General features: G+C 43.1%; 1 protein-coding gene across 3 annotated transcripts in view; it reads left to right on the plus strand.

Moving 5' to 3' along the window:
• EFR3A (EFR3 homolog A) overlaps window positions 1–17,221 on the plus strand; it is a 164,716-nt gene that overhangs the window by 68,429 nt on the left and 79,066 nt on the right. For all 3 annotated transcript variants that reach the window (XM_019528174.1, XM_019528173.1, XM_019528172.1), the window contains one exon: window positions 14,146–14,267. In XM_019528174.1, the coding sequence (XP_019383719.1) occupies window positions 14,146–14,267 (122 nt within the window). The remainder of the gene's footprint in view (window positions 1–14,145; window positions 14,268–17,221) is intronic.

Below are 17,221 nucleotides of genomic sequence, written 5' to 3' on the forward strand. Positions count from 1 at the left end.
AGATTAAATTCTTCAGTTTTAGGGCTTATCCTGCCATCATCAAGGCTTTTCTGATCTCTGTAGCTCAGATAGGCTGAGATACTCTGTCCCCAAGCTAAGTTCTCTGCACCACTATATGCAGTTTCTCCCCACCTCCTTTTCGGTTTAAAGATGCACACAAACAAAGTTCTTGTCTTTATCAGGGCAGCAGTGTCCCCCAGCATCAGTAGACCCAAGAAACCATGCCCATCTCTAATCTTCAGGCATATTCCAGCTTTGGATGTTGGCTGGTGAGAGGGCTCAAGGGCGTGTGATGAGGACAGGTCTGAAGCAGTCTCAATGGCAGACTTTCAGGTCTGGAACATGCCTCTGTGGGGGTGGATGGGGCATGCGTATGTCCCCCAGTGCTGAGATCTATATAAAATGAGACCAGGAGGTGACTGTACTAATTGTGACTGCTCTAAGGTGCTGCATCTTTTCTCCAAGTTTTTTTTTTAAGCACATTTCTACTTGACAGCTGTTTACCCTTTTTTTTTTTAAGGGCACATAACATATTTGTTCTTCCAGAGAGAAATGTTGACTACTTTTTCATTTACTTCCTTCATGCCTTTGACATCCCTTTGGGTAGTTGTGCAGTTTTCAGTTTTTACATCTCTTTCCCAAAACAATAGGAGCAGGTCTTTTTATTAGTGAAATCATACGTCTACAAGACAGTAACAAATTTAACATGGTATTACAGTTCCTGAAGCTTAGAATTTTATTTTTTAAATGGAACAGGTTTCAAATTGGTGGCATCTTTTTACTCCTAAGATAAGTAGCCCCTGAAGATGAGTTTGGAAAGTGTGTGCTTGATATTGAAAATGTGGGGAAACAACATGAGATTTCTTGGGTGCCAGAAATGTGAAATCTGAATGCTGTTTGGTAGCAGTCTTTCTGTTAGGAACCGTACGGGAAGTCTAAATTTAGCTCTTAAACTGCTCTTGCAGAATTTCAGCAGCCAAGCAATTCATAAAGAAACCCAAATGGTTTTGCACGTGAACCATAAAATGTAGTACTTTGAGCTGCAATATTCAAATTACTAGCAATCAAAGAGAACTATTACTCTTGGTCTTGCATTATTATGGTTAACTGTTCCAAATTTTGACAGGGATTTTAGGCATGTTGGCTTTAAAGTTTTTAAGCACAAGTAAATTTTCAGTTTTGTTCCTCTGTCAAACTATTTGAAATTCAGTCACTAAATTGTTTGTGGAGTGAACAGCTTGAACACCATGGGATACAGATTATAAAGAGACAATTGTCACTTTAACTATGGGGTGGGAACTCAGTTTTATTATGCATCTTATTTTAAGTCAATCCAAATGGCCTAGTAATTTGCCAGGTATAATATGAAAATGTTAGCTTTTAGAATATGATGAAAATGATTGAGTTTTGAGTTGCCTGTTTTAAAAGAACCAGTCCTCTGAATTGTGAAGTAGAACACAGGTACTCTTTAAACAATTGACTGGAAATACTGTTTTCTGTTATGATCCCCCATTTAAAATGGGCACCCACCTTCCATTATGACAAGAGGAGTGAAGCCAAGCTGCTCTCGGGGAGGATGATGAGTCTCCCTGTGCTATTAGGAGACATAAAGAAATGCAGTCAGGAGCAGGTAAATGAAGAGGGTGGCTTGTGGTTTCAGTTATACTAAGAAAGGTGAGATGGGAACCATTTAAGAGGGTACTTGTGGAATTCTCTGAAGTAGAGTATCTTCTTCAGACTCTGCCAAAAGAGCTTTCAAAAGCGTAGTGGAGACCAAAATGACATTTTAAACAGGAAAGGCACCCAACAGCTCGTCCAGCAGCTCTCCCAACTTTTATATTTGGTCCAATAAAAGAAAAAAGCTTTGACTCTTGGGCATTCCCTGGAACACCATGGCTACATCAGCATTGCAACCCTACTATCTTAAACACACAAACTTTTCGTCTGTGATCTATTAAGCTAGGCCTAATGGGTTTCAATTATAGTGTCTGCAGAGTTTACCTTTTTCTGAGCTAATTAAGGAGAAAAAATCTGAATTGTAAATAAATTAAAAACTTTTTCAAAAGAAACCAACAGATTTACCTGCATATCTTTAGCATTCTTTCAAGGCTTAAAGTAATTTTAGGGAGGAGATGCTGTATTTCTTATATGGCAATTTGAATACATTAAATGTAAAACAGTTCATTCCCAGTTGTTGTCTTGTGAAACATTCAACCTTTATATCTTGTTCATCACCAAACTAACTACAGTGATATTGCAGAAACGTAATATTTGGTTTATTCCTGGACAAGCTTTTTTTTTAAATAAGCTGAAAAGCAGTTCTAACAGAGTATTAATTGACCTTCTGAAATTTAAAGAAAATAAAAATGGCAGATTTATGGCACTGAAGCAATAGTTAAATATTTAATAAGTACTTCCATAATTATCAGATGAACTAAAATGTGCATGTACCAAAATAAACTGTTAAAGACTAGTAAGATTGTGTAAAGAGTATTTAGAAGTTGGAGGATGCAAAATTAATGTTGCTTGTACAACCCTTACTTGCAACCTTTTTTTGCATGTGCACTGTCAAGCCATCATGCAATTAGACTAATTTGACAGAACAAGTAGGGGATAAAAAAATTAATAATCCATTCACTCCATGAGGTAGAGGTGAGAGAAAAAAATTAATTACATAACTAGATAACATCATGATGAATGTGCACAAGGATACAACATTAAACCTGGAATGTCTTAACTTTTGAGTGCAAACCTAAGGTTTTAGATGCTTTGGAAGTAACTTTCTAGTTTTAAAAAAAAGTCCTTGAAAAATCAGGAATTGTAGAATCATGGACAGGCAGGATCATCCCTATGCAAGGTATCCTATACAAATCCATCATCTAATCTCTTAGTAAAATTACATGGTCAACCCTAAAACAACACCAGACGTAACACCCTACTCTGCCACAGGTAAAGCAGGGGGACCACAGCAGCCAGTGTCCTGCTGCTGTAAGGGTTGTCAAAATACACTTGAGAGACCCATGGAAGAGGGCCATGCCCCCCACTATAGAGGAAGCCAAAGTCTGTACCAGTCTGACCCCAAACATGGCAATTGTTCTGACCCTAAGCTGAGGGGCAAGACCCTCTCGCCAGGAACCTTCAGGTTGAAGTCCCAGCAGGAGCACTGGCACACCCCAGCCAATATCCCCAGTCATGGCTGCAGCTGGCACCCAGCACCTCTGAGAAAAGCTTGGAAAAAAAACCCCTGATGCATGTAGCTGCAAGAGGGGGGGAAAAATCCCTTTTGACCCCCTGCAGCAACCACCAAAGCCGAGAAATATAGGAAATGCACGTAGCGTAGCATAGACATAGCTATGCCTAGAGCGTCCCTGACCAGTGACTGGCCAGCCTGTTCCTGAATACCTCCAGTGATGCTGAGCCCACACGTTCTCTAGGCAATCTGGTCCACTGCCTCGCTGTTCTAACAGTGAAGAAATGTTTTTAATTTTTCCTGATATCCAATCTAAATCTATTTTGTTGCCACTTTAAGCCTTTGGTCTACATCCTACTCTCTTTAGCAAAAGAGAAAAAGGTTTTCCTTTTCTTTTATGGCAGCTCTTCAGATATTTGAAGCCTGTTCTTATGTTACCTCTTAAGCACTTTTTCTGTAAACTGAATATGCCTGTTACCTTCAACCTCTTCTCATATGACTTGTCTTCCAAGACCTTTTATCACTTTTTGTCACCTGCCTCCAGATCTTCTCTAACTTCTCCATGTCCTTTTTAAAATGTGGAGCCCCAAACTGCACACAGTACTCTAGATATAGCCTAATCGGGGCTGAAGAGAGGCACTATCACCTCCCGTGTCTTGCACCTAATGCTTCAGGTGATCTAGCCCAAAACTGTATTTGCCTTTTGTGCAACTGCATCACACTGAGGGGTCATATTGAGTCTGTGATCTAAATCCATTCTGTGAAGTCATATTGGCCCCATCTTCCCCTGCTTTGATTATTAGCACCATTCAGAGCTTAAGGTCTACAATACCTTAAGCTTAAGCTCTGCCACTTCAGTAAATGGACTAAGAGTAGTAGGTAGTTTGTTTGGACAGATCACTAGAAAGGAGAACTTTTAGACACTCTGTTAGTGCTTCATGGCAGTTCATTCCCCATAGAAGAGTGTAAATTGTGGACCCTATTTGATTCTAGATTTGTTTAAATGTGTTCTGCTTAATGGTTGGAGACCTGCTTGTCGAGCTTTCTTTTTCTGTGCTTTCTCATTCTCCCATCCCTGCTGCACCTATTCTGCCCCTCCACGTATCAAACATACCTAGTTCCTCTTCCTTCTCATGGCTTTCTGGGCCCCGGCTGGGGGAGCACAGTTTCCTTGCTTTCATTCCTGTGACAGGTGGCCCAGTCCTTTGGCTGCTGGCAGGAGCAATTGAAGACAAGACCCACTCAGCCCCTATAAGCTCCTGGACAGAGCATACTCTGTATGATCTTGAAAATGCAGCTGCCAAATCATGGAGTATGTGAACTTCCACAGTGATTGCAAAAGATGCATCTAGAATCCCAGAACACAACTCGTTTGCTTAATGTCAAGGCCTTGCTCGCTGAGCATGAAGTTGCTAGACCAGAGATTCTCCAGCAGGGTGCCACAACACCCGGGGGTGCCTTGACATCCTTTCAGCGGTGCCACACTTTGTTAGGATTGTGAAGTGTGCAAACGTGTTTCACAAGATAAACTCAGACGTTTCAAACAAGAATCCATAGTGTTAAATACATTCTCAGCTGGTGTAGTCTTTGTGAGTTCTTTGCAACAGAAGAATTGCTCTGTTATTTATAGTCAAAACATGAGTCAAAAATAAGAGCTGGCATTTTCTAAGGCGTGCCTCGAGTCTAACAAGGTGGGGAACCACTGCCCTAGAGTTTCTTTGACAGCAGCTTCATACAAGCAAAACCAATACATTTTACTTTAATCTCATTCTTAGAATTGTCTTCCAACTACTCAGTTGGTCTAATGAAAGATATCACATCTACCCAAAGAACCTTTCCTGCCTAAGTAAAGAGAGGTAGTTAGCCAAGCTGAAGTCAGGAAGAAGGTAGGGCAGGGTGGCACCTTAGGGTGTGGAAGTACAAACCATTTCAGAAGGGGAACCACTGGTACGTTCTATTTGGCGTGTGAAAGAGGTGAAACCGTTTCAGATGCAGCAGGACCTCTCCAACTTCAACCCTGGGTGGAAGACTGTTAGTTGGAGAGGTTTTGCTGCATTTGAATCATTCTCAGTTCCTTCACACCACAATAATTAGAACGTATACCATCTGCTGCCATTTTCAAATGCTCCCCTTTTCCTTGGAGACTAAAGTAACAAGCTTTCCAAAGATGTCTGGTATAGAAATTTCTCCTTGATTTGTTAAAATTTGGTAAAGTTCTAGGGAACTGAGTACACTACCTTTAGAAAGGAATGTGTTGGGCAACTCTAAATATAAAAATGCTACCAACTCCTTATATTACTGAGTTCAGTTGCCTGGTGCATTTACTGGATTTACCTGAATCTAAGATTGCTCTGAATTTAAGTTGATTCCCCCCCACCCCCGCAAAGTATAAGTTTTTTATAATTTTCCAGATCTGGAAGATAATTATGGGAGGCTTGTCTTAAAATTGTTCTGTCCCCTCACCTCTAGCCAGAGCTGCAAGGGGAAAATAAGGGGTAGTGGGGACAGTGGTTGTGGGGCGGAAAGACAGGGAAAGGAGAGAGAACAGAGGATATCGGGGCAGACAGCGAAGGGGTGGAGACTTGGCTCCAAGTCTGACCCTGAACTCAGTCAGAGCAGCAGAAGCTGCCATTTCCTCCACCCCCTTAATGTGTAGTTGAATCTAAAATGAGGGGCTCTTTCTCCATGTTGAATGAGGGGGAAAAAACTCATCTTATTTCTTATTTGAATAAACATGCTAATCATTTTAGACAGAGGAATGGCTACATTTTAGCTTCAGAGATTTTGGTTTGACGTCTGAAGCTTTCTCTGCAGCTGCTTTTCACTTTGGGCACTTAAATTTAAATGAAAGGTTAATCCCTTTTTGCCCCGCTTGGTTAGGGATATGTATATATAGCACCTCATTAATGCTTTATTAGGTATAGGTTATGAGAACTCCTTCGTGTATGCAGATATCATGTTTTCTTACATGATCCAGTTTCACGGTAATGAAATACAGTACCTTTATTTTCAAAAGGCACTAACACAAGACTGAAAGGGTAAAAGACATGTTGGCTGTAGAAAAGTGACCTAGTGAACTCATAAAAATATTTGAAAAATCAAATCCCAACTAAGCATTATTCTAAAAGTAAAATTACTTTAAAAAAAAAACTTGTTAAACTATTTTTTTAGTTTATGCTCCGTAGAATGATTTTTGTTGGTGCTTTTTTTTAGACTTTCCAAATTGTCATTCTTTAAAACAAATCCAACTTGCGTCAAAAGTTACCTATTCCTTTTAGCCTAGTGCAGTGTTGTTATACTGATTTAGTATCATTCCTCTAAGGACCATCATTTCATTTTGGTCAGACAATACCCTGCTGATTTTATTATCCTTGTGTTCCCATCTGGAAAGACTTAAGTACGGGGATTAAATTATTTATATGCGATCAAATACATGCTCCTGTGTATACCTCAGAACACAGCCTAGCTCTCTTGATTCAGCCCTGTGTCTTATGTATAGTGCAGGGGTTGGCAGCCTATGGCGTGCAGGCCAGATCCAGCATGCCACGGGGTTTTTGTGTCCTGCCCACAGAACCAGGATGTCAGGAGGAATTCTGGGGTGGTGGAGGGCAGTGTAGTAGCAATACTACCTAATGCCACTCCAGCCTTCCCTGCTCTCTTATGTGCCCTCTTACTGCAACCATTGCTTCTTTTGCCACTGAATTTCCCTTTAGGCTTAGTTGTGTTATTTTAACCTGCTGCTCCTTGAAGCCTGCTAACCCCTTGTATATAGCATTCTCCTGCTTTTCTCTGAGATGACCTACACAGTTTTTGTGCCACTTTAGTGTTACTGGTTTAGAAATGCGTCAAAGTTACACTAATGAACAATTTTTCTACAGATCCAATAACCCAGGTAAAGGTTTGCGAGGATTTAATCCTCAGTACTATTAAATCGATGCAAAAACTATGTAGACGTGTCCTTGTGCAGGCACCACAGCTTTGTAATGGATTTGTCACAAATTCAGTAGCAAGTAGGACTTTACATCTTGAAGCAAATCTTTAAAGTGCCTTACAAATGTGTGCGTTAGATATGCAAATTACAGGGCTCACTTAGTTTATCACTAAAATTCAGTGATTTTTGAATAAAAAATAACACTGCTGAACAACTTTAATGCACAAACTTCAAAAATTCCTAACCTGGACAGTACCCTTTTGAATGGAGTAGTATTCTTTGATTCTGCTTGCTGATTGGCAGATTATAGAAAAATGTAGACTTGCATTGTCCCAGTCGACTCTCTTGTGAGCTGATGGCAATCTGATTCTACAAATACTTGGTTTAGAATATGCATTTAATCTGCTTCTACATATAAATGAGTAGTAATCTAGGAAATTCATGAGTTGGTACCTTCTGTATAAATGATCTTTGGGTGAGATGCTGATCTAAGTTTCCCTGATGAGATCAAATGTTCCAAGCGAAAAATTTTAAATATCATGGACTCTGTATCCTGGTCTGAATTCATCTTCATTTTACACATTGGTTTGTTTCTTACTACTGCAGTTCTTCTGTTCTCTAAATAACATTTCTTGTTAGAAATATCTTTAATAATATTTTATTTAAACTCTTGGTTCAGTCTCATTGATGTTTCATATATTTCAGATTTTATTCCTAAAGCTCCATACTCAATACTTCTACAATTGCCTGAGCCCCAGAGAGTCACGATCCATCAGACTGGAATGTTGTATTCTGTATCTCAAACTTTTATGTGCAGTAGTGGTCAGGTACAAATCTGTAGTCACGTTGAACCATTTTGCATATGGTCTTTAATGAATATAATATTAATGAGATAAAACAAAATTGGACTTTGAAGATGTTCTCTGAAAGGCGAGAAACAAACTGTGATGCAGTGGCTCATTTGTCTTAAGGTGATGCTCCATTATCTGTTTGAGCTAAAACCTAAGCCTTTTTTTTTTTTACATTCTAAATGAAAAAGCTGTTAAGTCCTTTTATTTTTTTTTCCTTTCTTTTTTTCGTGAAGTTTGAATTTTCTAATAACTTAATTGTTGATATACTAAACTTTCCTTTCAGTTTTGTTAAATACCTGGACAAATAGACTTGAACACTTAAATTAGTAGCATCACTGTAACATTTTCCTTCCTGAACTTCGTGGCTCATTAAATGGTAGAATATTAATTATGTTCCTGTCTTGAAAATGACATTTTAGATGAACCAATTGCATTGCTCCATAATTAATAACATGGAAAAAAAAACCCCAATTAAACAGTAGATATTTGAAAACTGTTCTGGAAGATTTTCTTTTTTCTAAATTATTGTCCTGGGTAACAAACTACAAAGTAGTGTTTGGCGAAAACTCTGGTCTGTATCTTCTCCTTGAGACAAATGGGTGGCAGCAGACATAATAGTGGTTTAACTGTTTCGAAGCTAACACCCGTGGTGTACTCTGCCTTCAGGAAGAACAGGTGTGATAGACTTGTCTGCGATGTCATACGGTACCACAAGTTCTAAAACCATTTTTTTCAGTGGTGGCTGAAAATATAGTTGTAGGAAATATACTAAATGTAGCAGCAGCTGAAATAATAGGATGGTGATGAGATTTCTGGAGACAAAACATCTTCTGTGGAAGTCAGAAGAGAAGAGGAAAGTAAGACTGGAAGTGTACTTATTTCCCTCCAATGTAAAATTTGCTTCTTTAATTTGGACACTGTTCCTTGGATAGTGGGGTTATGGCTGCTGCAGATTTGACACAAGTGCCCTTGGTCTTCCAGTTATATCAGGCTGCCATAATAATAAATTCAGCCCTAAAGCTAAATATCTCTAATTGTGCTTGATTACCAGGGATCCTGGTTTTTGTGTTTAATTCTCTGTTTAAAATCTGCATTTCCCTGTTATCAAAAGGAAATGCCACTATATAGAGAAGGAGAGAAAGATATATCGCTATAGAAATACTGATATAGAGTGGCATTTCATTTTAATGATCTCTTTCTACACGTATGTATGTATGTATGTATGTATGTATGTATGTATGGAGGGGGAGAGAGATCACTGAAATGAAATGCCACTGTATATCAAGATATCTATATTGATACCTCTCTCTGTCTTTGCATATGCACCCTGGGGAATTATGTAATTATGCACATGTGCAATTTTGCACATAAAAGGCATGACCACACATAATTGCATAATTTAACCGTGGCAGGCTCTGTGCCTCCACCTCCATGATGTGAAGGCATAGAGCTGTGCAACTGGACAGCTGGGTAAGTGGGGAGGAGAGCTCCTGCCTGCAGGAGCGGGGGTGGTGGGTGTGGGGTTGTGGTTAGGCATGGGGGGGTGTGGGTAAGTGTGTGGTTTCTGGTTGGGTATGGGCTGCACGCCATTGAGTCGGTCTGGCCGGTTCGATGCCTCCACATGAGGCTTCCATCCCTCCAGCGGGGAGATGATCGTGGAGGCACAGAGCCCACTTGGCCTGATGACATGTGACTCCATGCCTCCATGTGCTGTTTCCTATTTGGCCTGATGGCCAAGCACTCGCCAAGCTGTGGATCCAGCAGCAGCTGTGCTCCCTGCCCCCACTGCTTTGTGGTGCTGAGCAGCCCTAATTTGCCAGTGCCCTTCACTCCTGACCTGCTGCCTCCAGCCCTCAGACCCCCAGTGTGTGAGGAAGGGGGTGGGTGGTGGATATAGGCAATGCATGCAGATTGGGTGGGGCCACTGGCAGGGTGGCACATGCTTCTATATATACTTTCTGTGCCAGTAGTGAGGTGCGGAGCTGCAGCGTGGCTGGGCAGGTTGCAGGCAGGAGCTGTCTCCACAGCCCAGCTGAGAGGACCTGGTACAGGGAGGAGCACCGCACCACCATTGCTGCCAAGATGAGGTGCAGCAGTGGTGTGGAGTTGTGCACCCCACTGCTACCAGACAGGCAGGGGGTGCATCGCTATGGTGGCGTGGTGCTCCTTCCCATGCCCCGACCCCACCCTCTGGGCCATGGAGGAAGCTCTTGTTGGAGCTGGTCTGACCATGCTGCAGACTCCACCCCATTATGACCACAGAAATCTGGGCATCACATGCCTTTCCCCACGCCCCAGCCATGTTACCTGTGGGCACCCCCCCAGCACCCTCATAGACTTACCTGGAGCGAGCTGTGGGAGCTGCTCACCATCATACTGCCTGGTTGCCGCATGTGTGCGTGCGCTTGCACATACACATGGTGCCCTCTGCGTCTCACTCCTCCCCCAGCCCCAAGAAGCTCCTTGCAAGCTGGAACTCTGTCAGCCTGCAAGGAAAAACCTGTGGTTTCCCAGGTTTAAAAGAGATAATCCATGTTTTTCTCCTTTTAAAGGAGATAATTTGCGTTTTGCCACAGCAAATAGAAAACCTGGTTCCCTGTTGACAAGTGTATGATGCTTTTTCATGGTAATCAACAGGCTTGGCTTGCTTGGACATTTTGAGATGCCATAAAGTTACTAATTTTTGTCAGATACAGTGCCCAAGTTTTGTGTAGTGAATGTAGCCTCAGGATCTCTTCCTTTCTTTCTCTTTCTCTCTCTTTTTTTTTTACTCTGACCTAAAGTCTTCCAGTGCTTTTGGAACTAATAATTTTGGCAGTATACTGATTTGTGGTTTCAGCTACTTCTGAGGCCTCTTCAGTGACTTCTAGTGAAGGACTCATGCAATTAGCATCTGAAATAGTGCATCCAAATGTTAATTTAGGTCAAGTTCTCTGGATTTTTGTAGCATAATTGATTTTTATGGCCAATGAGGATAGTTTGTATTTAATTGGAAGACAGTATTGAAAAGGATAAAAACATTCTATTTGAACTATTTAATGAGCCAACTAGTGCATTTGGTAGTTTATTCTTTGAAAATTGTAGATACCTTTTAACATTTGGTATTAAATTGTGTGGAGTTTTGGGCTTATATTATAATGCCCAAGAATTTTGTGCAAATCAAGTGGCACTATAGAAACTTTGCTTACAAAGCGCACGCAATCTTTTAAAAAGTAAACAGTACCAAACATTAGGAGATGCCTTTATTTGGGGAAAACAGTAAAAGGCAGTCAAATGGCTGTTGGTATTTGGTACTTTTATTAGATCAATTTCACAGATATTTAAGTGTAGCATGCATAGGCTTTGCAGAGGCATTACATTTTCTGGTAGGAGAATCGCTGCTTTCCTTGTAGAAACTATAGGCATGCATTCAGTGGCTAAGTACAGATAGTCAAAAAGCTGAAGGCTGAATCAATACAATCTTTGCAGGTTAGTCTAAGCTGCAGAGATTGAACCAATAAGCAGGTGAACAGTAAGGCTGTGGAAAACAGCACTGTTCTGCTTCAGTGTTTCAACAGAACAGTGTTTCATTTTGAATTTCATTTCATTTCGAAAGCACTGTTCTGTTTCATTTCGTCAAAACTGTTTTGCTGTTTCGACATTTTGCTCCTAGGCTATTCCACACCTGCTGTCTGGTATGGCTCTGGGCTCAGCCCACACCCAGCACTGGGAAGATTGGTGCTGCCACTGGCCCCAGCCAGCAGCACCAGTCCCCTGTCATCTGGCAGGCAGATTGGGGCTTGCCCACACCCTGGGGAGGGCTGAAGGGACTGTGCCAGACTGGTCCTGGCGGTGTGGGCCCCGATATGCCTACCAGATCACAGGAGGCTGGTTCTCCCACCTGGGGCCAGTGGCGGGGCCCAGGGCAAATAGGCTCACATGGGGACCCGCCCTGATCCCAGGGCCCTGTACCAGAGCCAGCCTGAGGAGGTTGGGGCCGGGGCAATCAGCAGGGGTGCATCCCCACTTGAGCTGACTTGCCCTGGGCCTCGCTGCTGGCCCCAGGCAGCAGCACCAGCCTTCTGTTGTGTGGCAGGCAGATCAGGGGCCCACACCCCTGGGAGCAGTACAGCACAGCCCCCACAGTCCTCCTGGGGGTGTGGGCAGGCCCCAATCTGCCTGCTGGATGACAGGAGGCTGGTGTTGCTGGCTGGCGCCAGCAGCACCACCAATCTTCCAGGTGCAAGCTGCGCCTAGTGCCGTCCCAGGCAGAAGGAACAGCCTCCTGTGGTCCAACAGGGCATTTCCTCTGGTGGGACTGTGCACCTCCTGAATTAGGTGGAGGTCCTGTATCTCGGCCAGGAACCTCCTGGAATGGTCCGACCTGGCTGACTGTTCCTCCCAGCAGATGTCCGGGTAATTTAAATCACCCGTGACAACTACATCCCTTGCCTTAAGTGCCTCTGCAAGCTGACCCAAAAATTCCTGGTCCAGCTCCTCCCCTTGGCTGGAGGGTCTGTAGTAGACCCCCACCATTGGATCCCTCTCCCCATGGCCCCCTTGTATCTTGACCCAGAGCACTTCAGCTTGCCCCTCCTATGACCCCATTCTGCTGGCAGATGATGTGCATTGCTCCTTGACATAGAGCACCACTCCCCCACCTTTCCTTCCTTCTCTGTCTCACCTGTAAAGCCTATAGCCCCTAATGCTAACTGCCCAGTCATGGGATGAATCCCATCACGTTTCTGTAAGCCCTATTATGTCTGGGTTTGAACAAGCTATTCCGAGGGTGAGTTCCTCCTGTTTATTCCCCATACTACGAGCATTGGTATATAGGTATTTAAGGCCTTGCCTAGCTGCGTGTGCCACCCCCCGATTTTGGGAGACTGTCTGGACCCCTGTTTTGTACCTGGGCACTCCTTGCATTTGTCACCCGTTTTGCTCGGGTGGTGTCTCCTCGTCTTCCTGCGGCCCCCTCCTCCGGTGAGGTTCTCCTGCCCTAGTTCCTGGCTCTGCAGACTTTAAATGCTGTGTGCACCACCCAGCTGTGTGAGGAAAGCTCCGGCTAGGAAAACTCTCTTTAGGGTAGCGCTCCCTATGCTTCCCCATGGACTTGCCTGGCCTAGGAAATGCCCTGGAAGCTTTGCCCAGCAACTTCACTCCACACCCCTCCAGTGGATCAGTCTGGGAGTTGAGTGGCAGTAAAAGACTCCTTTTCCCCTCCCCTCCTCTCTTCTTCTTGCCCCCCGCCGCACCCTACTCTTCTCCCCTCTTCCCCCTGCTGCTGCCCATGCCTTCCCTGGACAAGGGATCACCCCAGTCTTGGTAAGACTGGAGGAGCAGGGGAAGAGAGGGTGGCTACAGGCTGAATGCTCCTATGGCTCCCTCTCCTGGAAGCATGACTAGACGGTAGAAATTTCCTCCTCTAGAAATGAGCTGTTTGAGGCCGTAAGCATTATTTTGAATGTTCAGATTTCAGAAGCTCTCACTTGCACTTAGGTTGTACTTCATGCAGTTACTTGTAAGATCACTTTGAAATAATGTACTGTAGCTCCAAATGGAACAACTTGAAGTAAAACGTATTTTTTCTTTTTAAGATAAGTATAGTGTCAGTTGCTTGAAAAATTGGCTATGGTGAGTCTTTTAATATTTGATGTGCTTGTTTAGATCCCTACTAGTTGGAATTGAGATTTCATAAGAATCTGTTTCCTTTTCTAAAAAGTTTTCCAGCCATCAGTTGCAAAGGAAAGGCCAAGAGCAAGGAGGCCAATACATAAACTAAAGAAGAAAGCAAATTGAAATCCAGCATTTATGGATTTGCCTTGAAATGTTTCCCCTTCCCTCTGACCACAACGTCTGCATGAAGTAGTATAATTGGGGCGGCAACTTAAAGAGGGTACCAGTATGTCTCTTCCCCCGAGGGTCTCTGCCACAGCAGGGCAGCCCAGCCACAGGAGCAGGCAGACGTGGTCCTGTGCCACATGGTGCATCTATGGGGGAGTGTGGGGGACCCTCTAGTATGTTTAAACATTATTACTCACCATACAGTAACATGTTTTTTTTCTGTTCAATGTTAAACCAGATGAGTATTAAAAAAAAAAAAAAAATCATGTTTTCATAATTAATGCTTTGAAACAGTTTTCTTTTACAAAATGTATTGCAAAGCTTTTCTAATACTGTTTTTCTTTCCTCAGTTTGTCAAATTTGCCAATATTGAGGAAGACACACCTTCCTATCACAGACGCTATGACTTTTTTGTTTCTCGGTTCAGTGCCATGTGTCATTCCTGTCATGATGATACAGAAATACGAACTGAGTAAGTGCCAGTTAATATTGTATTGTTATTTTCTTATTCAAATATTACTGTAGACTAGAAGCATATAATAATATTCAGGGGTCATTCAAAGCCAGTAACCTGAAAACAAGTCAAATGGACCTGATATAGTGGACCTTACTTGATAGAACTCCCTGGGTGGCTAAAGAACTGTTTTATCTTTAATAGTAGGGCTGTAGGATTCATGCAGTATACCATATTTTCTTGCATGTTACATGTCTCCAAATAGGAGATGTACTTTGTTTTTGAAAGGCAGAATGAAAAGAAAAAGATCTTTCCTTGCAGTAGTAATAACTGAGTACCAGCAGCAAGGGAGCTGAGACTTCTCCAGTATTCCGCTTCTTCTAGATCTGGTGCAGACTTAAACTTCTGCTGGGCAAAACCAAAGGAAAGTGGCAGACACTGCTTTTACTCTTATTTCCTTGGGTATAGTTTGCAACATAATTTCCAACAGCTAGGCTTTTTGGAAAAAAAATGTTCTGCTGTGTGCAAGGAAATTCAGTATAAATTATCAGTACTCCTCAAATTGTTTAATTGATTCCAGTCACTTGTCTTGGGTGTCATGCGACTGTGACAGTATGTCACACTTACCTTAAAAGTATATGACTGGCGTCCCTGAGCACTGCTGGCTGTCTTCCAGAGATCGTGGTAGCTCAAGTAGTCATCCAACTGAAAATCACATTTCTAAGAAGTGAAGTAAATTCCTTCTGTAAAATAAAATATCATTCCCTGTGCAAAAGAAAAATAAAAACATGGCTTCTAATGAACATGAACCTGTACTTAAATATAGAACTGATTTGTTAACCCAGGGGTGGGCAAAATATGGCCTGTCAGCCAGATCCAGCCAGCAAAGAGGCACTGCCCAGCCTGTGGCACATCCTGCTGCCCCCTGGGCATGTAGTGGGGTCTGCAGGTGGACTGCCTTTCTAGGCAGTAGAGATGGTGGCAGCAGCTCCTTCTGGCTGCTGTCACTGCTGGCCCCAGCCCTGTGGTATTGGCAGGGACCTGCATGCACACCCCAATGCACACCATCACCACTGTTGACTCGCCCGGTGGAGCAGAGCAGCTCCAGACCAGATGGGACCTGGAGGCAGAGGTGGTGGTAACAGCAGCGGAGAGGAGCCGCAGGGCAGCTCAGGCGCAGATTCCAGGCAGCTGCAGGAAGAAGCGCCTGGCAGTGGCGGGGGGCAGCGCTTTTACCCTGGGCCGAGCAGCAGTGTCTGCCCAGCCACTACCACTGCTCAGCGTGGCTGGGCATTTGGGGGCAGGCGCAGGGCAGGGTTGCACGTGAAGGTTCTGGCTAGTCTGGAGCTGCTCTGCTTCACTGGGTGAGTCTGGAGCAGGCATGGGGTGGGATGGGATCAGAGCTGTGCGCACAGGTGCCCACCCCTACCACAGTGGTGGTGGAAGCCAGAAGGAGCCACCACTGCTGGGCTGCCAAGGAAGGCAGGGCAGGGCGGGCTGGGGCTGTGGGGTGGCAGGGAGGAGCCACAGGATGCGTGGGCTCTGAGCTGTTGCTGGAGGTGGGGGGGGTGCTGACCAACCTGCAGCAGCTCCCCAGAACTGCCTTTGTGGCCAATGGACCAAAATTAATTGCAAAATAATTGCTCGCCCCTGTGTTAACCTAACAAAAGCCCTTTCTCCCCTTTCCCACCCACCCCCCAAAGGATTGATGTTAAATAGCAGGAATGGATGCAATACTTAAGCTATGATATAAGGGCCAGCAAATCAACAGCGTAAGCAAGTACTGTAGAATAATAAACTAGTATATTGTTCTATGGTTTGAGATGTGGCTTGTTTTTGTTTTTTAATTACATAAACTGCATTTTGGTCTCTGGCTCCCCCTAGTGAAACATTTTTCACTTGTCTTGAATTTGTTACTGAAAAAGCTCAAAACATTTTCTGAAATCTTAGCTTTTATGCACAATGAGTTACATAACCGTTGAATTGATTTTCTTTGCTTTCTATACGTTGTTCAGCGTTCTGTCAAAAGTGAAAATCCAGGTGAATTTAATGTTTATATTAAAATCAATCATAGTGGAAGCCTGTTGTGCTTTATGCACAAGTACATTATAAAATCTTGCAAGCAGAGAAAGAAGCAAGTAAAACTGCTTACTGATCTGAAAGCCGTATTGTCATAATCAAAAGCAATATTCATAGTCCATCTTTATGCAAATTACTGCCCTTCTTCCTTTTGTAAGTGACCACATTTTCTTTAGAATCATGAAAAAGTAGAGCTGGAAAGGACCTCTGAAGGTCATCTAGCCTGAGGCATGTTCATCCCTATCTAAACTATCCTGTACAAGTCCTTGTCTGACTTATTATTAAAACTACACTATCAACTTCGTAACACATGTACAAGGCATAATGCCTTAAGCTGCTAAAGGTAGAGCAGGGGGACAACAGCTTTCACTATCCTGCTGCTGTCCATTTATATGATGGAGTTAAATAGTAATTTTTCTACCTGGCATTTAACTTGGGCTGCATCTGCTTTTTTCCAAGATCTGAGGAAGGGCATTTTGTGGTTGAATGCTTGTCTAAGCTCTCTCAACTATATTGCTGGTCCAATAAAAGATATTACTAAACAGATTTCTTCTTTATGGGACAGCATAGTTACCAAAAGAGTCAATAGTTAAGATTAGTGCAATAGCCTTTTCACGGCATTTTTTGAAATTGAAATGCTTTACACAGGTATATAATCCTACACAAATTGAAACAAAAACTGCTAGTGCACTTCGTTAAGGCCCCCTTTACACGTTAGGTATGTTATTCAATTGCACAATAAATTTAGACTTGCTACACAAGCAAATTGGCTGTGGTGCCTTTAAAAAGATCCAAACAGCTGTAAAGTTAGTGGCAAATTACCTATCAAGCATGGCGGGGGGAGTGGGAGAGAAGCCCATGTCATGCCGCCCCCCCCCCCACCTAACCCTAAC

Source organism: Gavialis gangeticus, unplaced genomic scaffold (assembly GCF_001723915.1).
Source record: "Gavialis gangeticus isolate Ggan-Ray unplaced genomic scaffold, GavGan_comp1, whole genome shotgun sequence".
Classification (NCBI taxonomy): domain Eukaryota; kingdom Metazoa; phylum Chordata; order Crocodylia; family Gavialidae; genus Gavialis; species Gavialis gangeticus.